The sequence below is a fragment of the Equus caballus genome, chromosome 4 (assembly GCF_041296265.1).
Source record: "Equus caballus isolate H_3958 breed thoroughbred chromosome 4, TB-T2T, whole genome shotgun sequence".
Taxonomy (NCBI): domain Eukaryota; kingdom Metazoa; phylum Chordata; class Mammalia; order Perissodactyla; family Equidae; genus Equus; species Equus caballus.
Genome location: NC_091687.1, coordinates 38959361 through 38983875, shown reverse-complemented (window position 1 = coordinate 38983875; position 24515 = coordinate 38959361). Strand labels below are relative to the sequence as shown.

Below are 24515 nucleotides of genomic sequence, written 5' to 3'. Positions count from 1 at the left end.
GAGAGATGCAGACTGTAAAACTGACAAAAATGATGAATCTTGAGTCTAAGAGTCTTAGACAAAGCTCGCGTCTGCAGGCTGTACCAAAGAGAAAAATAAATTTCAAATGGAATGCAGTAATGACTTTGAATTTGGATACATATGATCAACAAACCTCTTTCTATATCCTCTCAGAGTGGTCTCAAGTAATAGGAATTGATATATTAATGAGAAAACATCTAGGAGATGTACTGGCTTGTTTCATAAAGGCTGTACCTGTCCAAGAGACAATCCAAAAAATCCCTGGTGGTGTGTGCATACTCCACTCAGGCTTATTTCCCTCCTAGGTCCTCACGTTTGTCTTGAAAAACATGCAAACAGACAGGTGGAGTGCAGGATCCATCTTAAACAGGACAGAGGCAAGGTGAATGACTCAAAGCTTGAAACCCAGGAAGGTGTTTTCCCTATTCCCATTGGGTACTCCCTAAACTGAATAATTCCATCTTACAATTAAAATACCACATGGCAGGGGCTGGCCCGTGGCTGAGTAAAGTTCCACACGTTCCGCTTTGGCAGCCCAGGTTTGAGGGTTTGGATCCCAGCACCGACCTACTCCACTCATCAGCCATGCTGTGGAGGAATCCCATATACAAAACAGAGGAAGACTGGCAAAGATGTTAGCTCAGGGCAAATCTGCCTCACCAAAAAAAAAGTAAACATCACATGGCATACTTCTAATGACTGGCTGTATTTCATCAATCTTGGGATAATTTCCTTTCATTCTAGGTTTTAAAGCACCTCTAGGAAAGGGTCTGCTGTTTAATTAGCTGCCTTGATTCCTTTGTCTGATCCAAATCCTTAACAAGCAAATCAGCAGATGATGCTAAGGATACAAGAGACATATTCTAAACGACTGAATGCAGGCCTCAAATCTCAACCAGAAATTCACTACTTAGCCCCCTCTGAACGTCCAACATGATATGAACTGACACATGGAATTTCACCTACTTTTATTGTTAATCCTTCACTTTCTAGATATGGAAGATTATTTTATTATAACAAAAAATAGGATGACAAGCCAAAAGAAAGCTGGACAGGTGCTGAGACTAGGTGTCAAATTTTTAAAACACTCTTTAACGGCTTCATGAAATAATCATATTTCCCAAAATGTAAAATGAGGACAAGCTCTATAATATTCACAGTAATGCATAGTAGGAAATCATTACCAGCTAAATGAGAGCTCTAGTGCAGAATACGGAGAAAATCAGGTGTTATCTGATTTTCTATCTGAACATTAGCAAGTCTCATTTAGGAGTTAATTCTCAGTGCCATCTGCATAAGACAATCTTAATTTGGCATAACATTCTCCTGTCTGTTATACACCTGCTTGTTCTGTGGATGATGAAAGGAGAATAGCAATGTTTCAACCATTATAATCCTCATGCCTTTTAATTAATATAGATACTGAAATAAAAAATAAAACAGCTTTATGCCAATAGGATTTCAGACATGTAAGAGAATAAGGCAGAAAATTCAGAATTTCTTTGTTATTTTGGATTATTCCAAAACAGTTTCGGGAAAAAAAAACGGAAAATGTGTTTTTGCAAGGAATCCTCTAGAAAAGTCATTAAGATAACATGGAAATGGAGGTACATTACATAAAAAACACTGAATGATCAATGTCATCATGTAATAAGATTCAAGCACCTTACATGTCTAGATATCAGCTGGAGACAGCACCAATTAATCTTTCTTTTATTTTTTTCATGAACCTTAAATTTAAGGCTTTTATGCTTATCAATTTTTATAGAACACATGAAAAACTGAATAAAGGGTGAAATTTAGACTGGTATGGTCATTTTTTTTAACTCAACAATCAATCTGTAAATCACTGAGAATTATAAAATGAAGAATTAATATAAGTTCTGCATTCAACTCAACTATGATAGCCAAAATCCAACAAAATTCACAGTGAATGGTTTGTAAAGGCAGAAGAAATGAACTACCCTCCCCCCAAAATCAAACCAGTTTCCTACACACCAATTATCATGTTCTAGCAATTGGTTGCTATATGTTTATTCATCGTAAATATTTATAACAAGGCTAACATCCTCAAGCTTTTGATTCAGGTTTTAAATTGCCCTCTAAGTAATTAACTGTTAAAATTACCCATTTGTCTAACATTGATATTATGCTAAGAAACAAACCACTAGTTAATAGTGAATATTTATTTCAGAATGCCATATTGAGAACAGATATTTCGTAGGCAATTAAAGCAGCAAAGTGATTCTAGAAATTTAGTTAACATTGACAGTATTTTTTATGAGTTTATTCCAGTGCTTATAAGGAATATACAACAAGAAATACTTTAACAGATGTTTTGCTGAGAATTAGTACAAAATTACTGTAGAATATCCCATCCTTCATTAAGAAATCACAGGTTTGTGCTGTTCCAGTTGATCTTTTCATCCAAATTCATTCTTCAAGGATATATCACCTTTGTAATGCCTGACATTCTATCTGATTCATACTAAAGAACAATCTCCTCAACTCTTAGGTACATGGCATCCCACTTTTTACAATAAATGTAAAATATAAACAGAGATATGTACATATTTAGAATCCAAGATAAATGTTTACAATGTTTCTATTGTCATGCTGCATAGTGATGAAACAAAAGTCATAATTGCCAAATTTAGAAACAGAAGGATTTGATCACTGTTTTCATTCTGTTCACCATAATAAATATTTAGTATTTATGACATTCCAATCATTTAATGATCTAAGAACTATTTAGACAAAAACAGAGTTCCATAGTTATTGAAAGAACATGCTCTTTTAAAGATATTAGCTTATCTCACTTGGTTTTCACATCTCCTTAAATTTACAGAGAACTATTACAAGGTCCTATTTTAGCTCAACTGTTTTTTTTTTTTAATTAACATCTAGCATAGCATTATGAACAGCTGTTAAGTTAGTAAATATTATTCATTTGTTCTTCATTTTGCATTTATAGATTTAACTGACAATAAATATCACCACATGAAAAAAATGTTAATACATCAAACTGAAATACCTGTGGGACATCTGTCACTATGTTATAGTCAGACTTCTTTGAGAATAATTTCACCCGCAGTGTAGATCCCAAATGTAACCCTGGACGAGCGCATTGTCTCTAAGCAGACAAACGGTGAAGAAAAGCCAGTGTATAATTAGGTGAACGGCCTCCCATGGAAACCAACATGGTAATAAGGGCTGTCTGCTTCCATGCACTGTAATTCAGACGCCAAAACACACGCATTAACAAGCTGCGTTCTATTTTTTAACCTCTCATACCCTCAGAGAAGGTATAACTATTATCTTCAATGTGAAAATGATAAACCTATGGGATCGAGTGCATATAAAGTCACAAATAATAAGCTAATTAGAAGAATTTAATATACGAATTATGTAGTGTAGGGAAAAGAATATTGGACAAAGAGTCAAAAAGCCCTATGACAAGTTCTTAACCTCAATGATCCTAATCCTTATTTTACATGAACTGTGGCAGCTGAAATAGATGACTGTTCCAGGATGCTAATCCTGGAATGGGCTGGGCCTACAGCACAATCACTTAAAGAGTTGTTTTTCCTTTTGAATGATACCAACATTCAAAATTTAAGTGATTATGATCGTGTAAACGTTATTTAGAGCTGAGCAATTAAGTTCAGTATGAACATTTTTTTTCCCTGCACAATAATTTGTTTTTCCTCTTGTTAGTAATGATCTAGTTCTTTTGTGTGTTGGTTTGTTTTCCTTTGTTTAGTTTCTTTGTAATTATCACTAACTCAACACCAAACTCTTCTCCTATTTGTAAATCTGCTCAAACACATTAGGTATGCTACCTAAAAGTTTCATCTTCTTGGAAACCTCTGCTGGAGACTTCTGACCTGCTCCAACAGGACTGCTGGGTACTCTCCCAGCCTGATGTGTAGTTGTCAACCTGGGATTCTTTTCATCATCATTCTAAGTCTCTCCTTCCTCTCTCTCCTGTGGTGGCTTCTGTCACCTGGTTGGTTTGTCTTCTCAGCCTTGGTTTACTCCCTGAGATCTAGGAGAGTACATCCTTGAGTAGTCTCCTGAGAAAGGATGCAAGGTAGGCAAAATGCTCAAGTCCTTGAACATCTGAAACAAATTACTTTACTCTCGCACTTCACTGACAGTTCAGATAGAACACTAAGTTGGAAACAATTTTACTTCAGAATTTTCAACTCATCGTCCCAGTGCTGTCTCCCAGTGTTACTGGTGAAAAGTCTAACGCCACTGTGATTCTTCCCTTTGGGGTAAACCTGTGTCTTTTTTGTAGGATTTTTCTTTGAAACAAATGTTCTGAAATTTTGCAATAATAAATGTTATCATCGGTCTATTTTCATTATGTGTTCTGGACATTTAATGAACCCTCAATCTTGAAATTCACATCCTTCACATCTGGAAAAAGTATAGTTTAATGATTATTACTTTAATGATCCCTTCCTCTCTATTTTCTCCAACTTTTCAAATGTTGGATCCCCTGGACTAGATCTCTCATTTTTTGATACTTTCTTTCACATTTTTCGGATTTGTACTTTATGTTCTATTTCCTCATAAATTTTTTTCAATTTTATCTTCCATCCTTTTTTATTGCTGTTGTTTTTAATTTTGTCATATTTTTAATTTCTAAAGCTGCTTTCTGTTCATTATGTTCTCTTTCTTAAAAGTAACATATCATTCTTGTTTTATAGATGTACTATTTTCTTTGACCTCTTTGAGAATATTAAGGATAATTTCTTTTGAAGTTTTCTTTGTTATCTTTCTCTGTCTCATTAATGCAAGCGACGTTGCTTCCTCCAAGTTACTTATTTGTCAATCAGGGTCATCACTGTAGATTTGCCTGGATTCTTTAGATCTGTTCTGGAGTGATCAGGTTTTCCACAAAAGATGCTTATAATTTTCTACCCTGAGGCATGGGTCTGAGACTTGTGATTTTGAAGCGCCACAGGCCGGGCCCTGTCTCTCACGCTCTTCCCTATCCCCTCCCATCTGCCCAGCCCCTGCCGTATTCTGGGACATGACTGCCTGGCTGGCAGAGGAAGGAGCAGTGGAGGCAGGCAGGCTGTAAGGCTGTGAGAGACCAACAGGCCAGGATTACTAGCAAGCATACATGTCCTCCAGGCTGGGGGATAAAGCCACGGAGGGCCACAGGGAGAGTGAGGAATGCTGTGGGTCATGGGAGGCGCCCCGGGCTCTCAGCAAATGTCCTGGGTCTCAGCAAACGCCTTTTCCTTCTTAAAGTGACTTTTTAAATTTGATTCTGATTCTGGCAGATGAGAAGAGAGGGAAAAGGAAAAAGATATAGACATAGACATATCTCTATATCTTTTTTGTTTTAAAGCTTTGCAGGCGACTCTGCCGTGCAGCCAAGTGTGAAGACCTCTTAGATGATTACTGAAGTTTCTTATATCCTTAAATATCCCAAGAACTGAGACTGTCCAGTACATGTGGCAAATCCTCAAGGAACCAAGGGTTTCAATCCCTACAGGGAAAGAGATACCCATATATCAATACGTTTTTCTGCCTTTCAGTTATTCAAAAAGGTATAAGAAGAGGTAAATCACATCATGCTCTTTTAGAGGCAACAATGTAGTAGGACATCAATCTGTGACCATGTTAAACAACTTCTGATTGGGAATTTTTCCTGCTCTATGTGACTAATGTCTAGACTAGCTGTGGGTGTCACACCTAATTTCTGGGACGTTATTTCTATGCTGACTGCACATCTCATTCACCATTAGGTTTCTCACCACACCCTAGAATTCTTGTAATAGTAAACCTTGTTTACTGCCACAGTACACCCTGGACTTGGAATAGGTAGCAAACACTAAGTATTTGAAGTATGATTAACAACCGCGGGGTAAAAGAAAAGCTTGTGAAACTTGGATAAGAACTGCTGAAACACCATTTCAAAGAGTGCAGCCTAGTTACCGAAAAACAGCAACCTAGAGATCGATCTCCCTATGATCATTAGGAGACAAAGGAAAAATGAAACGTAATGGAAGAAGCAAAACTTACAGTAAACATGCTACAAAAATCATCAATGACACTGGCCTAAGGACAGTGAACATGGCAATGCTTTGTGAAATGAGCTTTCCTTCTTTGTTTCACCAACAAAATTTTCCAGCAACACTTGCCCATAACTGATGACACATGGAGGGTTGGTGAGAAAACCAAAAAAGGATAAAAAAAATCCAGTGATGGGGGCCGGCCCGGTGGCAAAGTGGTTAAGTTCGCACGTTCTGCTTCTCGGCGGCCTGGGGTTGGCTGGTTTGGATCCCGGGTGCGGATATGGCACCGCCTGGCAAAAGCCATACTGCGGTAGGCGTCCCACGTATAAAGTAGAGGAAGATGGGCATGGATGTTAGCTCAGGGCCAGTCTTCCTCAGCAAAAAGAGGAGGACTGGCAGCAGATGTTAGCTCAGCGCTAATCTTCCCCCCCCCCCCCCAAAAAAATCCAGTGATGCCATAGTTCTTTGAAAAGGTTCAGCCAGCTCTTTAATCTAAATCCTGTCAGTGAATTTGAAAGTCAGGAAGTCAAAGTTAGCTCAGAGTAGCTGCTGATTTCCACTGAGGCTGGCAGGCCCCTGTGCTCCCCAGAGCCAAAGGTCTCACTGGCTGGGCTCCACAGATTCCCAGGGTTAAAGTGAGTAAGGATGTACCGTACGATCAGCTTTGAACTCAATCAGCCCTAAGAAGAGAACATTTAATGTATAAATGAGACAATTTGAGATGTTTTAATGTGACAGCAAAAGAGTAGAATTATGCTCATGTTATAATACTAGTGTTTAAAGTTGGACCTGAATACAGGCAAGATAAATAAAACAAGTCTCTTCATCTGTTAAACTTTCTTACCCAATCTAACTACTAAAAAACTAACTATGTCAATGGATACAGGTTTTTAAGAAAAATGAACAGTCAAAAAATTTTTTAAAAATCTAAATAAAACAAAAAACCACAACAACAAAAAAGGAGACATACGAAAATATCAACAAATACTATACGTACAATATTGATTCCATTATTTATTTACAAAACCATGTTTTGTCAGAGTTCCTATAGGTTCCTACATTTTAAAATTGTACAACATAACTGACCACCATAAAAACCCTCATTATTAACGTCACAAATATAAAAAAGTACCTGTAAATTATTTTAAAAAAACCCAACCCAACAGAGAAATGGACAATATATAAGAAGAGGAAACTTATAATAGCAGAATTACAAATGGTCAAGAAACATGCAGAAAGATGCTCAAGGTCACTAGTAGTCAGGAAAACGCCAATGTCAAAGACATCCCTTTTTTTCTTGAGGAAGATTAGCCTTTAGCTAACTACTGCCAGTCCTCCTCTTTTTTTTTTTTTTTTTTTGCTGAGGAAGCTTGGCCCTGAGCTCATCCGTGCCCATCTTCCTCTACTTTATATGTGGGACGCCTACAACAGCATGGCTTTTGCCAAGTGGTGCCATGTCCACACCTGGGATCTGAACTGGTGAACCCTGGGCCGCCAAGAAGCGGAATGTGCGAACTTAACTGCTGTGCCACCAGGCCGGCCCCAGAGACATCCTATTTTTATTCATCAGAATGGCAAAAATTAAAATGACTGGTTACAGTCAATCCTAGAGAGTAGAGAAAAACAGTCCTCCTCTAATTTATGACCTTGTGAGTAAATGTTCCAGTTAAATTCATTAAAACTGAAATAATGCTCTTACTTAAAAAAGAAAACCCACTAACAAGCTATCCAAAAGAAATAGGAGTTAAAAGGTTTTATACTAATATTTACTCTAGAATCATTTATAATAGCAACATTCTGGAAACAATTCAAAGATGTATGAATAAGGAATGGTTGAAAATTATGGTTTATTCACACTATTGAATAATGTGCAGTTATCAGAAAGACTGAACTACATAGTCATATATTGACGTTAAAGGATATCCATGTTATATTGTAAGTGAAAAAAAACTTATACAATAATATATATATTATTTTCATAAAGCAAAAGAAATAAGCACACAAAACACCACATGTACATATATACTTCTACAAGCAAAGGGAACAGCACAAAAGAAAATACATTCAATGTTGTGTTGGGGAAGTGGGAGAATTCCCTCCCTTTTCCTTAAGGTTCTTACTGCTGGTCAAATAATTAAAAAGGCAGGTTAGCAAGAGAAAATCAAACAAAGTTTAATAGCATGTATTCATGGGAGAAACTCAGGAGAAACTGAGTAACTGAGCCATGGCCGAGGCTGCCTGTGTAAGTATCTTCAGCTACAGACTGTGGGTAGTGGTTTCGGACTTCAACGGGGAGGAAGGCAACTCACATGGAAATGGAAAAGCAGATGTTTGGTAAACAGAACTTGGATCCTCCCAGTCTACTGAAACCCAGAGTTCTCTATGGTGAGGGCCTGTCCTGGGGACAGGCCTTTATTTTACATTTCTTTTAGGCAGTTAGGGGGGAAAGGTAGAGTGTTCTTCTTGAGTCTTCTGAGCCTATACTGTCTTCAGCTGGAAATAATCTACACCCCAGAGTGGCACATGGGGCAGCCTGCCCTGAACCCCATCAGTTGCAAAGAGTGGTATAGATAATGAATGGGAAGAAACTGAGACAAATAATTTTACTACAAATATATGCATAGTACTCAACTGGTTCTCAGGATCACGAAATATAGTCATTTAAATAATAAAATGTGAGCACATGATTAAGCCTTCAGATATAACTTCGGTATCTTCTACCTCCCTAACATATGCCAAAAAAGTCTCCTGTTTTAAGCTTGAAATTTTGGGACAATTTCCCAAGATGGTTGTTAGGTTAAATCTTAGAAAAACTTAGTTCTTTTGACACATAGTAATCTAATTTCTAGTAAAAAAAAAAAAGCAAGCAGTAGGAAGAACCATTTTTACCTGCTTGTACAAATAAACGAAAAATATGTCCTGTGAACTCACCGTAAGACTGTTTTAGATCATAATAATCCCTTATATTGAAAGCAGTTAGCAGTGCAGGGTGGGTCCCAAGCTAGAGCCACCTGAGACTCGCCTCTTCTGAAAACACTGTCACAAAAGGATGCTAGAGGATCTCACTCACTACTGGCAAACGATTCTCCATGAAGAAAAGAAGAGAACGAGATCTAAGTAATAATATTCCAGTGAAAATATTTAATGTTAAAACATAGTTTCCAACCACTAAGTGATGTAATTAATGACTATGGTTCACTTCAATATTACTTTTCTTCATACAAAAATTTTTTAAAAACGTTACTGTAGATAGATTAGACTTTGACTCAAAAAATGCACATGAAGAATGCTAACCTTTGGTTTAAAAAGATCTTTTCCTACCTTCACGTTATCTGGATGCAGTCCCCCAGGGTGCTTGTCCATGTACTGACATAAATCAGTGTGCTGGAAGAAAAAGGGGAAAATGTATTAACATCCCTCTGGCTAAAACACCATGAATCAATATTTTTCTACTTCAAAGTCACTGTTACCTTCCGAACAAAGCAAATATAAGTGGGTGGGGTTTTTAGTGTATGCAGTTGTATGCTCCTCCACCCCCCATTTTTAACCACAATTGAACCATTATCTTTACCTCTAGGTTCTGTACTATGTTCAACATATCTATGTATTAGAACGAATTTGCATGCATACTTTGTTAAATGCCTAAAATTTCCTCCTCATTGAATATAAATCTCTCAACCGAAAAAGAAAAAACCTTAACTAAAAAGATATAACTTAACTTAAAAAAGCTCACAGATGCAATTAACCAATCCAATTACAATTTCAATTATCTCATATTGTCCAAGTGCAAATGCGGGTTATGATTAATGTGAGGTGAAAATACTACATACAGATCATTCTAGTAAAATTAATCACTGGATTAATTTAAATTTTTCATAACTATATTCATTAAAAAATAATTTTCAGGTTTCCAGAACTCCTCAATATATTTGACAAAATATACTTTATAAATTACTACAAATACTTTCAAAATTATAAATTAAGACAAATACATCCACATATAACTTAAAAGGAATATCCTTAGATAACAACTTATGATGTCATTCTTTCAAATATTCCACTCAACTTGCCTACAAATGTATATTTTCTTCTTAATGCTTTTTCTGTTTGTATTATGAACTACATAGAATTTTGAAAAAACATGTAGAGTTGCAATTCGAATTTTTCTTCTCTTACTGAGGGATACTGTAAGATTTGTAACACTGAAACATTTAATCATTCTGTAAAAGCCATTGAACATTAGTAGTTGTGCCCCACTGTCAAACTTCAATTACTGAGGAATTATAAGTTTTATGACACATTCAAGAATCTTGCTGTAGCCATGGTGACAACAGTTCAGATTCCTTTACTGAATTTTATTGCATGCCAGGTAGTAACTGCTGAGGATACAGAGCAGAATTTAGCATTCGCTCATTACTCATCATGTATTTCTTGAGCCCTTATTGTTTTCCAGGCACTACACTAGTCACCAAGGACACAAAATTAAATGAAAAAGATGCACATGGAAAAAACCAGACATGTCAGTAATTACAGTAGAGTATGTTGTGTCCTCTTTTAGCAGCATCAGGAAATGTTTGAGGGCATAGCAGGTGGAAACTATTGTGGTCTAGAGATTGCAGAAAGGCTTCTGGAAGAAGTTACTTCTATGTAAGACATGAGTAGAGAATGAAAGAAGTTAGCCAATTAAAGGGGACAATGAGAAAGAAAATGGGACAGAAGAAATGCTGGTGGAAACAGTTTTACATACAGTATAGCTCACTAAAAATAACCCTAAAATATAATTATAACAGGTTCCATGGAGTTTTTCCTGACTACATAAAAGTTTTATTTCATGCATTTAACAAACTAAGGAATGAATTCTGGACCTCAAACTGCCATTTTGTAACTCCATATTATTAACTTCTCTGTCCTTTGAAAAGGATAACACGTCCCTTGGAGAAGATTTCTGAAGAACATATAAAATAGTAGACTCACGCATCACTTGACAGGGATATGTTCTGAGAAATGCATCATTAAGTGATTTCATTGTGCAAACATCACAGATTGTGCTTATGCAAACCTAGATAGTATAACCTACTACATACCTACGCTCTATGGTACTAATTTTATGGGACCACCGTCACATATGCAGTCCTCATTGATCAACATGTTGTGAATGTACATTAGAAAGTACTTTTTACCTATAAAATGGTAACAAAAATAAGGTATTATTTAGGATACTGCCCATTGTACAGTAAGATCCACGAGGGGAAGAACCGTATCTAATTTGCTCATTGCTTTACACACAACAAATAAAATGTTAAATAGAAAGTACATCCAATCATATCAATAATTATATATCTACATGTTAAAATTCTTATCAAAAATGTCAATTCTCAGTTTAAAAAATAAAGCAAATAAATTCACACTGTTATCAAGATACAAACTAGATACAATTAGACAAAAAAATCTAAAAATAAATAATATATTTTATATTATTCATATTTTATGTAATTTATCCTGGTAAATAGCAATAAAAAGGAATCAGCATATGACTGTAAATATTAAATCATAGGATTCAAGGAAAATGTATTAAACATTTATGCACCTAGCAAACATGACACATCAATATAAACCAAAAATTGATAAAAATAAAAGAAATTGAAAAATTCACAAAATCTTGAAGGGTTTAGTTTCAAGGGCAATAATTGGAATATACTTGTCATTGCCTGCATTTGAGTAAACTTTTTATTTCGCTCTATTTGCAGAGCTATTACTCTGATGGCATGAGTCATCAACAAACAACTTAAGGACCATCTGAGAAAGAAAGACAGAAAGACAAGATGCAACTGTTAACTGGAAACCATTTATTGAAAGTTTCGGGTAAAATTTTATAAAAAAGTGCCAGGATTAAAACCTGCAAGTCTCTTTTATAAAATAAAAATTCTGAATGATTAGAAAGCACTCAGTCATAGATTTTTGTCTTAGGAAAAAAATGCAACGTTTCAACCAGTCAATGGGTTTTAAGTCCAACGGCAACAGGAAGAAAACAAGGAAGGAAGAAAAGGAGTCAAAGGGAGGGAATGAGAAAGGGAGAGGCAAAAAAAGAAAATTTATTTTCTTGGAAATTTAAGAAAACACTTTAAAAATCTAAAATGGTTAAATCATTTAAATGAATGATAAGATACTACATACATTTTAAAGCAATGAAAAGTGGTCAGAGCATTATTGATAGGAAAATTTAGACCTTTAAATACATTAATATTTTGTTGTTTTTTGTTTGGTGAGGAAGATTGGGCCTGAGCTAACATCTGGGCCAATCTTCCTCTATGCTGTATGTGGGATGCTGCCACAGCATGGCTTGACGAGCAGTGTGTAGGTCCGTGCCCAGGATCCAAACCTCTGAAGCCCAGGCCACGGAAGTAGAGCACGCAAACTTAACCACTACACCACCAGGGCCAGCCCCTAAATACATTAATTTTAACATAAGAATGACTAAAAAATAGATAAAACAACCAATAAACTCAAGCTAGAGAATACCAAATATCAAAGAGACCCAAAGAAAATAGAAAGGATTAATGTAGGTATAGCAGAAATTAATTACATAGAAAAATTAGAAAACAACAGGTTTGAACAACTAAATAAAAAAACCACTTCTTTGAAGAGCCCAATAAAACAAACAAACCTGTTGCAAGTCTCATTTTTTTTAAAGTTATGGGTTTTGCCAAGAAGTAATCAACATTAAGAATAAGAAAAATGACACAACCAAAATGTGCAGATTTAAAAATATACTGTGAACATATAGTACTATAAACTAAACTAAGCAGAATGTTATAAACATCTTTAAACCAATACATTTGATATATAGATAAAACGTCTTTTTTTAAAAAACATAAATTATTAAATTTGGTTCTATAAGAGATGGGAATTAAAGAGCTATACCTAAAAAAGGTACCAAGTTCAGATGGTTTTAATGGAAAATCTACCAAACTTTAGGATAACAGATATAAATTACTCCAGAGCAAAGAAAAGATAAAATGCTTCTCACTCCTTCTTTAAGGTTACAATGTCAAAGCAGGCAAAAGAGAGAGGAGGAGAGAACTAAACCAACCTCTTTATAACCATAGATGTATAAATTCTAATGACAGTAGGTACTAGAATTCAATATTATATTAAAATACTAACACACCAATACCTAACAAAGTTAAACCTAGAAATGAAAAAATAGTTCAACATAATGACATTTATTAATGTGATCCTCTAAAATGAACAAATTAAATATGTGGAATGGTGTTGGGTACAAAACTTTCACGATACTATATATTTGACATATATTTATAAAATGCTGATTTTGCATAAATAAGACAAAGTCTGTTCTCACACAGCTTACATTCTGTGGATTCCACATTCTTGTGAATTATTATAATTTTTTCCAAGAATAATGTATTCAAGCTTTTTCTTTAAAACAAAAAACCAAAACTACAAGGAAGGAAAGTTAGGATTGGGGGGAAAATATTTCCTGATCCTCAAGGTACACATGAAGTCCTTCTGAGTATACGCCCAATGACATTAACATCATGAATTGCAGGAAGAAGACTTCACCAGAAATAAGATCTTGGTAAATTTAATAAAGATTTTTCCAAATCTTTTAAATTTTAAAATTCTTAATTCTTTAGATAAATGGCATGAAAATGTGTGTGTGTGCAGATGTATCATATGTATACACACATGGTTGTGTAGCCTTGAGTACATTACATAACCTCTGTATATCAGTACCTTCATCTATGTAATGAGGATAATCTTAGAACAGCTACCTCATCAGATATTGTGAAAATTAACGTTTGCATTAATGAGTTTCCATTCCATAATAGTTGCAGAATATTGCCCAGCACATGGTAGATGTTATAGATGATGATGATGATGATGATGATGATGATGATGATGATGATTTTCTGTGTTGTGTTTAGAGCAGGGAGGGATATTTGGGAGGTCTGTAATTAAAAACAAAATGATAAATACAGTCGGAAAACTGGAACTCCTGGGGGTAACATTTCCTCCTTATGTAATGTGTTCTTCCTGTCTGCGTGTCCAGACATTCTCATTCCCACTTCACTGTTCCCTGTACACAGCCACCAAGACTACATCTAGCAAATACACCATTAACCTCAGATTGCTCTGGGTGATTGGGGCAAGAATTTGGAGAATCTCAGATGAAAGAAGAGACAAGTGGTAGGACAAGGTACCATTTTGTACCCTAGCAAATTTCTGTTCTACTTGCATTAAAAACTGTTTCTTTTCCTTTTATCTTTTTAAATACACACTATTATGCCTGGGACTGCATTAGATGTGCCTAAGTTACAAATTTCATTACATCCCTTCTTTCTTTTTACCTTCTCTCCTTAGTTCATTTCATTGGATTATGTGACCCTTATGTTTTGCTCTGGTCTAGAAATACAGAACTAAATTTAACAATAATGCTAGAATGTACTTCTTTGTTATTCCACTTTTTAAAGTCATCCTAGGTATAAAAGTTCTAAACAGAAGGTTCCTATGGCACATGACCAACAGAATACTATCCTTTGATGAGACAAAGATAATCTCAGATCCATCCGGCTTGATCTCTGGCTATTTCTTGTTATAACACTAAGAGGAGCACTTTTAGACCAGGTGCCTGGTGACTGCAGATCAAACACAATCTCTATCTTGGCTCCTGGCTAACATCTCCTCTTTCCCTCTCTACATTATGCCTCGATTCACCTTCCTACACCTTCCTCCTATTCACTCCATCACTGCTACTGCTTTTCAGGGTAATTCCTTTAGAGGCACTTGTGTCTGACAGGTTGATATCTGAACGCCTAAGAACACCTCATCAATCTTCCATAGAGTGGTGCTTTTAATGAAGCTTTCAAGTGTGGTTAGACTTACAGACCAAGCAGAAGACAGAGTGAGAGCAGAAAGGAGCTCCAAAGGCTCAATCCTTACACTAGCATATACTTCTTTCAAAATCATGTCCCCCTTCCTCACTGTTGATTACCCGTCAGGTAGCACTTATGTGGTTATTTACATAGAAGCAGGAGTGTTTCTAGGGGAAAGAATTTGAGGAACATATCTGAAATCATAACACCATGAACATAACTGTTCTCTGTGAAGGAGTTTGCCACATTTACAATTTGGGTTTCCCCATGTTGATCTGATTACTCTGTGGTGAGATCAATTTAGAAGGCATGAGAGAAATCTCCCTTTGTAAGAAGCCTGGATATGGAAAGACCACAGAAAATTGAAAAGACTTTTTACTCATCAGCACTTTCACAGAGTAGAGCCTCAGTTAATTTCAATCATATGTAGACCAGAGAACTGCATGACTAACGGCACACAGCCATGAGACTTAAAGGGAAAGACATGAAAGAAAGCTACAAAGATAAATTATGAACATAATGACAATTACAAAACAGGTCTGGATGGAGAACAGCCCATTTAAAAGAGGACCAGGAAAGAGAGGCCAGCCACAGAAAAGGAGGAGAAACAAGCTGGACTACGACATTCACCTCTTCATATTTTCCACTCTCCATATTTACTCTTTGTGAAACTAACTGTGTCAGGGAAAGAAGCAATATCCCTCCACTGAAAGCCGCTGGTAAAAAGGGTCTCTGAAGACCACAATCTCAGACAACCTGTTGGACATGAAATTTTACCCACATTCCAGGGTAGGAACATGTGTAAGTCAATTGTTATGTAGGTTTCACTGTCCGGTATGTGCTTGTTGTTTTTGTTTTGTTTTGTTTTGTTTGTTTTTTGCAGGGAAAGATTCACCCTGAGCTAACATCTGTTGCCAATCTTCCTCTCTTTTTTTTTCCTCCCCAAGCCCCAGTACATGGTTGTATAGCCTAGTTGCAAGTCATTCTAGTTCTTCTATGTGAGCCACTGCCACAGCATGGCAATTGACAGATGGGTGGCATGGTGCTGCAACCAGGAAGTGAACTCAGGCCACCAAAGCAGTGAGCACCAAACTTTGACCACTAGGCCATCAGGGCTAGCTCTGTGCTTGTTTCTTCTTAATCTGTGTATTATCCATGAAGTGAGGTTGTCCAATTGTTGGCCCTTCAGAGGATCAAACCTCCAAAAGACATCAAGCTCCTCAGAGAAATTATGCTTTTGCATTAGCACCGGCTTTCAGACTGGACTGTTCTCTTTAAGCAGGAATCCAAACAAAGCCCCTCCCCAAACCCATGCACTTGTTTCTACTTTCCTATAATGTTAAGCATGATATCATGATTTCCTATAATGTCAAGCATGAATATTTGTCAGCTAATTTTGATGTTCTTCAGAAGCACTGCCAAAACATGACACTGAAAATACTGCAGTGTTATTTTTAGCATCTAGGCTGAAAAGGAAGTCTTTCCTTGGGGATAACCAACAGAAATCCTCATTCTGAAGTTATGTTAAACATAGGCTTCACATCCTTTACTTCTGCTTCATTTAGTTTTCCATTTTGACAGTAAGAGACTCAGTATACTCAAGCTTGGTGTAATTTTTATAACATTAAAAAAACCTGCTTCACAAGAGTAAGAATACGAAAGATTCCAGAAGATAATAAAACTAATTGTGAATTTCTTAAGTTCTTAAGGGATTGCTTTATTTTATGCTTAAATATCAAGGTTCAGTTTTACTTTTATTTTGAAATTAATAAAAATTTGATATACAAAACAAAAAAATTAAATGGAAACGCGATTTAAAAAAAGATAGTTAAGAACTAGTTGATAACATGTGCAAAGTGGAAGCATAAAAATATAGACTCTTCCTTTTCTTGACTAATTTTTGATTGTTTAAGAAGCTCCCTAGTCCTTATCCCAGTTTGATTGTAGACATTCCAATCTCCTCCAGGTAAGTGACTCATTATAAAGAAACATTAAATAGCACTCCGATTGGTAAGAGATCATATGAGGAAATTGGCAAATTTCTAAAGGACAAGAGCAATTATTTCCACTCTTCAGTGGTACTGCACGTGGTCCCAAAATTAATGGCAATGATGATAACTGTTAGTGTGATCGAGGCAGCAAGTGCGGCAGATGCTTACCTGGGATGCTTACTCTACTATTGGCTAACGTCTCTCACCTTCATCACCATTGTCCCATGTCTGGGACACATCACACACATTCTAACTAAAACCACACTTTTGAACTTTGGTAGAACTATCATTTTAGTTTTTAATCTATTTCACCTGTAGCTTATTAAAGTCAGGTAATACACTGGGGAACAGCTGCTGCTAGCGGCAACTGAAGGAGACTCATAGAAGCTGGGCCCTCCTTTCTTCTACAGCAATCAACGCCGTTCTCCTCTAGCTATAATCTCTGTTTTAATCAGGCTACACTGCTGTAAGAATTAATACATCAAATTAGTGAACAGTTAGTTTCAAACTGCTTTTATAGGAAGTCCACAGGTTTAAATTGAGTTTGAAATAGCATTTTTTTCCATTAAGCTTTATAGTACTCAGCTATTTCATCCCAAATCATAATTAATGAAATTTTAATGTTGTGAATTCCAACACATGAGCCTTATTCATTAGTGAGAAAAATGAAAATGAAAAGAAACATTAATCAATTTTTCCTTGAAAACAAAGTCACAGCCATTCAAGGTGCTTTATAAAGGAAGTTTGTATCTACTATATATCAAAGAGGCTCATTTCTAAAGAGTGGTAAAAAAATAAAACTCTGTAAGTATTCTATTAAATGTCATTTAGACTTTATGCTAATGCGTTGAAATCCCTTATCTTTAATAACAAAAACAAGACATTCATGAACAAGTACAAAAGTGCTATCTCTTCCCTCTGAAGCAGAAATTCTAATTACAACTAGATTACTGTGTCTCAAGTTGCATCATAGGACATGGTATGAAAATAGAGACAATATGGTCTTTTAATCTATTCCATCATCACCCAAAGATATGTTCTCACATGGAATAATCTCAAATATTCCACTGTTCCTGCACAGACTTATTTTACATATAACAAAGACTGTTTCTGGGTTATTTTATTTTTACCTGGTCTTAAGCCACTTAGGAAATGTTGAAATTCTACCAGTATACCACACGCATATTCTCTAGGGAGGGAAGGGAGGGTAGTTAACACACACAACAGTTTATGCTACATAAAAATCCTCCCATTAGCAATCACAGTGCTGTGGTTTATTCCTAATTAAATTAGCAATTTCTCCTTTCTTTATTATTATATAATATATTCTCCTTCTCCTTTTTGGTCATAATAAACCTATATGTGACTTAGCTATCCCATAATTCTGCCTAATTGGTTTCAGCTGTCATTTCTGAATCCATAATGCATGGGCAGCCTGGGGCTGGCAAGTGGAACAGGAAGCACTTCCAACCACATTCCCATCATGTAAAACCAGCAACCTGAAAGATCCTTTCCATTAAAACAAAAAACTTACTATTTGGCTTCTGGCAATGACACCAAGGATAGACAGATCGTACAGCTCTACCCAAGCAGTAAGACTGTTGTGAGCCATTCTTCTCTGATGAAAAGAATGCAGACATTCACGCTCCAATAGTTCAAGTGTCTGAAGCAGTCTCAATATTGTAGGGGCTAACTCATAAACGAACACATATGTATACCCTTCACTATATCTATGTAATTTGTTTACTTTATAAAACTTCTAGGAGATATAAATGATTTTCCTTTTTAAAATTAAATAAATTCAAAGTATAGATTTGGGAACCTTCAAGAAATGTGGAGTAATCTTCTAGAAGTAGAACACTGCGGTTCTACAGAACCATATACTGTTCCTGCATTAGAAGAATGTGTAAAACGTGCTCTCTTGAAAGAGTGAAGGAAAGAGCCACCCGGTAAGGCTTATATGTCCTCTGGCAAACCATTCACAAGCTTAAACCATATAACAAATTTTAACTGAGTCAAATAGTCACTTTAAAAACATATTCATCTGCTACAAAAATTAAAATAAAACAAAGATATTCAAGCTACTTTGAAGTGAGGCTGATTTTTAAAGGAAAAATAAAAAGCCAATGGGTATAAAGAATGGAATGTTCTGATCATCCAACACCCTCAGGAATTTGGAGGGGGGAAAGGTTAACAAAGCGGCCACATAAAATTTTTTGGAGTCAAAGCAAGAGATGGAAGACAAAAAGGAACTGAAATAGTTCTCAGGAATATCTTAACTCTGAAAACAGCTTCTGGAGCTGCCCTGATAGAAACATGGAAGATCTTGAAATTATAGGGTAAAAGCAACATGAGCAAAAAGAGAAACAGAGAACCAAAGTGGAAGAGGGAAGACAAAGAGGAGAGATAAAGAGGGGGCGAGAAGACAGGAATCACAGGTAGCCATCCGGGAATAACTATTGCTGGCTACAAAGGAGAAGAGAGAAGTCTTTTTTATAATCTTGGTTCTAAGGAGTAAGAGTCACTCTCACATCGCAAGCGATCATACCAGATGTGTGGTTCAGAAAACTCTATGAATTATACTGTAATGAGCTTCAGGTACATGTTATTTTTAATTTTAAAAATAGTAATTCTAGAATGCATAATTACAAATAGAATATTAAACAATTATAATTTGTAAATTTTGTCACCCTTTTGTTGGCATCCCAACTGATATTCAAAATATATTCTCAAACTCTTATAATGGGTGAAGTATTGTAAAATGTGAAAAGATGAATAGAAAATATTCACTATTTAGGTGCCTACTGATGACTAAGGGAAAAATAAGAATGACAATCACATCAATAATACTTTTGCTCTTCTTCCTAAAATGAAACATTTATAGCCTTGTTTCTATCATTCGACTCAGTAGTAACAATTTTAGTTTTTGGGTTAGTTTTTCGGAAACCTAGGAAAATAAGGAAATGCAGAGGGATGTATTAGAAGCAATGTTACTAAGATGTTACAACACAAAATACTTTAGAGTTCTTAAACACATTACAGATATTTGATTATTTATGGAGCAAGGGTTGTGGTCTATAGATTCCAAAATGGGACAAATCAAAATCTCTTAAATTGGAGAAATAGTTCTAAAAATAAATTTATATTACAAATGTAGAGCTCACTTAAATCTTCCTGTCTGGTGGGAATACACAGAATATAGAATAACAAAGCTTTCAGAGAAAGTCCTCACAAACAGTAAAGTATGTGAAATGTTTGTTCTACATGATGAAAGAGGCAATTTATTTTGCTATTCCTGTGGCACACCTGAAGCATAAGTACATTTAGGTAAGATCACTGTTTTTTAAAAAAATATTAATTTCAATTATTTCAATATAGTACATAAAGAGGCAAAAGTAATTTAGGTTTCTCAAATCAATGAGTAAAAGGACCTACAAGGTATGAGGCTCTGAAGCATGAGAAGTTGAGGAGTGGTGAAACATAGTATTAAGAGGCCACAAAAGTAAAAGTTTTGTTTGATGTGGCTCTTTTAGTAGCAAAGAATAAAAAACTTCAGATCACAGAGGAGGGAAAAGAAACATCATGAATTCTTGTATTCTGAGTATTGCCAAAAGTTAAAACAGAATAGAAATTCCAAAATATCTCTTTTTCAGGATCTCTAGCCAAAAGTCAAATTGCTAACTTACCTGACAAAAAAAAAATTTACCGAGGATCAAATCGTCACTCTTTTTCCTTTTCTTTTTCTTTTTTGCTACTAGCTTTGCTCAATCCATGGACAAAGAAAACGTGCTTAATTCCTTGCTATGCATGAGTATGAAATTAAAGATACCCTGGAAAAAGAACTATTTTATTTCTTTCTCAATCACTAGACACTTGCAAACTTGCCAAGAGAATAACTTCCCCAGGAGCTTGACAGATTTGACAGATATGGTCGATGTTTTGAATATGAATCCTGAAACTTCAAGACCAACGTTATTGTTCCTCATGATTTATTTTAAGCTTTTCTGCCAAAATCTAGTTATGTCTTCAGTGAATCAGAACTAAAACCACCTTTCATTCTCTTGACTTAGTGCAATTTGCCATAAAAAGGTTCCTGAAAAAAATTTCAAGAAAATGAATAAAATCTCAGCAAGTCTGTCTGGGATGAATTCGGGTAGTGCTTTCCTGATGCTGTGGTTGAAAATACCATTTGAAAGTCAGTCTTAGCAAAATTTGAAAGAAGTTACTGATGCTCAAATTTGAATCAATTACCAAAAAATTTCAGAAAATCATACTGAAAAGTTTGGGGCAAAATATCTCAATATTTAACTAAAAATAAATTAGTAAGCCTGATGTGTAATTATCATAATCAACATATGAAGCTGGTTGTAATAATTTCTGTCAAGAAAAACATAGCAGAAACCAAACTTGACATGGAGGCTTGACCCTTGACACTAACTATAATAAAAAAAGCTCGTGGTAAGCAAGGAAGCTGATTAGTGCCCTCATTGATAAAACGTGATTTTTAAATGTTAAAAAGCCAGAATCTAAGTGTTCAATAAAATCTTTTAAAATCACCATTATTTGAATTTGTCTTATTAAGAATTTTAAATATATCTAAGATTTAAAGTAATATCAAGAAAAGCATGGGATTTTTATATTAATACAAAGGGTGAATAAATTTTAAAATGCGAATAAACATTGATATATAACATTTACTAATTTAGAACAAAGGTGGTATTAACTTCCATTTTGTAAAAGGTTAAAAAAACAGCACATGTAACATATGAGTATAGTATAGGAAGATACAAAGAAATCTTCAAAGGTACCACGTGGTAGCACTGGCTTTCTCTGAGGGGGTTGGATTATAAGTAACTTGGGATACATCAATCAGGATAGGCCAGGTTATCCTGTGATAACAAACAACTTTTGCTCACAATTTATTGGCTAAAGCAAGCCACACGGCCACACCTAAAATCAATAGGGAAAGAAGGTTTAATTTTCCTACAGGGATTGGGATCCAAATACCAGGGAAGAGTAACACAGTCTTCTGCATGAGGCAAATCATACTCAACTTTTTTTTACTGATAATAGAGTAAGAATATTAAACACATATGTATATATTTGCATTGAATTTTAAAAGAATGTTTTGTCAAGGATTTAGTAACTTTAAAAGGACGCTACAATTTTATGAAGTCACTCAATTATTTCTCATCCAGACTTAACTTTTCTAGAAATTCTTGCTACACCATGTTATTTTTTTTCCCCTCTAAATTCTAAAGATCTTTTAATTTTCTGGAATAATGTCTGGTATACTCGGATACTTAAGTCAGAAATCCATATTCTAACAGTAACTTCCCTAAAAGATAACAAATCTCTGTTTAATTAAAAAGTAAGCTGTATTTTTAAATTAATCATTATAACTCTGTGTCACAGGTTCTCCAGATGGAGTTTTGAGGTACTACATGCTTATTACGTAAAAGGAATAAAAATGTTTATTAGATGAAAGGAAAGAGAAGGAAGCAAGAGTGGACAAAAAAAGTCAAAGTGCGATGCAGAGCAATAAAGCCTTGGCCAACCTAGCAGCAGAGTTGTCCTGTGCTGGGAAGTTGTCCTGCATTGGCCCTTATACCCCGACCTCACAGAGTCACTAGACACAGGATGCCTGGGGAACGAGTTACCTCAGTTAAGATGAGCCTCTGCAGTTGAGACATCCTGGAGTTGCTGACGGGGGAAGGCGCTTTGGTGACCATATTTCCCATAGCTAGGCAGCAAGTCCTTCTTTAAAGGAGGCTATGGATCCCACTTTGTGTGTCACACTCTGTAAGGGTGCTTTAACGAAAATCTTGAAAACTGACTCTACATTTGTGTCACACACACACACACACAATCGTGTCTGACACGTCTATTCTATGGAAACAATCACATTAATTTGGCAAAAATTTATAGAGTTCCCATTGTAATTGTACTATGAGATACACCAAATGAGAAACAAGACCCTGCCCTCAGGCAGACTAAGTGCTCATTCATCTTGCACAGACGTCATGATGGCAGACACGAATGATCACGTTGTCCTTTTCACTCTTGACAAGGTACCACGCAGTTTATGGTATTTTTACTCAGATAAAATATGATTACCAAAAAAGAAAATCCTTAGTCTTTTTTTTCTTCTAATAAATATTCTGTTACTAATCATATCTCCCCATACCTCTTTCTCCTAGCATTTCTTACTTTCTTTCTTGTTGTTAGAGTTAGATATCTTTCCTCAATATATTTCCTAAAATTCTAGCCAGACTACTCAACATTTTATCTTTCGTTGCTGCATCTAACTTCTTTATATCCAAGGAAAAAGACTAGAGAAACAGAAGGAGGAGAAAAGAGAACAAATTTAATCTTCGAAATGTCCCTGATGATGGCTAAAAGCAAAGCTAATAACTGAGACTCAAAGCTTTAAAACAAAGACCACACATTCAAGAAAAAAAGAAAACCCAGAAGACGGAAAATTCTTACTTAGCAAATAGCTGCCATGACAAATTAGCTTTTCAGTCCCTGAAATATGAAATAGAAATGAGGCTTGAGCAACTGTTGGGGATTTATAAATGGATTTGTATCTGTCTGTGAGAAAGGAGTAAATTACATACTTGAGGTTGGATGTGAACTTAGGACACTAAAGTTTATTGTCTAAAAAGGAGGTCTCTAGTCATACACCGCAATCAAAAAGACAGTAACCTACAAAATGAGCAATCTGTATATTCCTTTTTTTTTTTTTTTGAGGAAGATTAGCCCTGAGCTAACTGCTGCCAATCCTCCTCTTTTTGCTGAGGAAGACTGGCCCTGAGCTAACATCCATGCCCATCTTCCTCTGCTTTATATATGGGACACCTACCACAGCATGGCTTTTGCCAAGCGGTGCCATGTCTGCACCCAGGATCCCAACTGGTGAACCCCAGGCCGCCAAGAAGCAGAACGTACAAACTTAACTGCTGCGCCACCGGGCTGGCCCCCAGCAATCTATACATTCTTAATAATTAAGTTTTAAAATCAGAATCAGTCACCACTGTTTATTTCCTTATACATACTCTTACATTGTAAAAACAAAATACTATCATATGTATGAGTGTGTATTTTTATAGTATATCAACATCCCACAATCACCTTAACAAATTATAACAAAAAACAAAAAAACAACAACTAACCAACCAAATAAGAATAATAAATATTTTCCATCAAGACCAGACATCCTAATAAAGGCCCACTCAACATCGTTTTTTTTCTTAAAGATCGTTTTTTTTATACTCCTCATTCATTTTTTTAGGCGAGGAAAATTGGCCCTGAGCTAACATCTGTTGCCAATCTTCCTCTTTTTTTTTTTTTTTTTTTTGTTCTCCCCAGAGCTCCAGTACATAGTTATATATCCTAGTTGTAGGTCCTTCTAGTTCTTCTATGTGGGACGCCGCCTCAGGATGGCTTGATGAGCAGTGTGTTGGTCTATGCTCAGGATCCAAACTGGAAAACCCCAGGCCACCAAAGTGGAGCACTTGAATTTAACTACTACACCACTGGGCGGGCCCCCCACTCACACTTTAGACATT

The 24515-nt window shown here is 35.7% G+C and overlaps 1 protein-coding gene across 6 annotated transcripts in view; it reads right to left on the bottom strand.

Annotated features, from left to right (window-relative positions):
- The window catches only part of CDK14 (cyclin dependent kinase 14), a 549770-nt gene that overhangs the window by 269212 nt on the left and 256043 nt on the right, over positions 1-24515 (bottom strand). For all 6 annotated transcript variants that reach the window (XM_023639167.2, XM_070264492.1, XM_070264491.1 and 3 more), the window contains one exon: positions 9381-9443. In XM_023639167.2, the coding sequence (XP_023494935.1) occupies positions 9381-9443 (63 nt within the window). The remainder of the gene's footprint in view (positions 1-9380; positions 9444-24515) is intronic.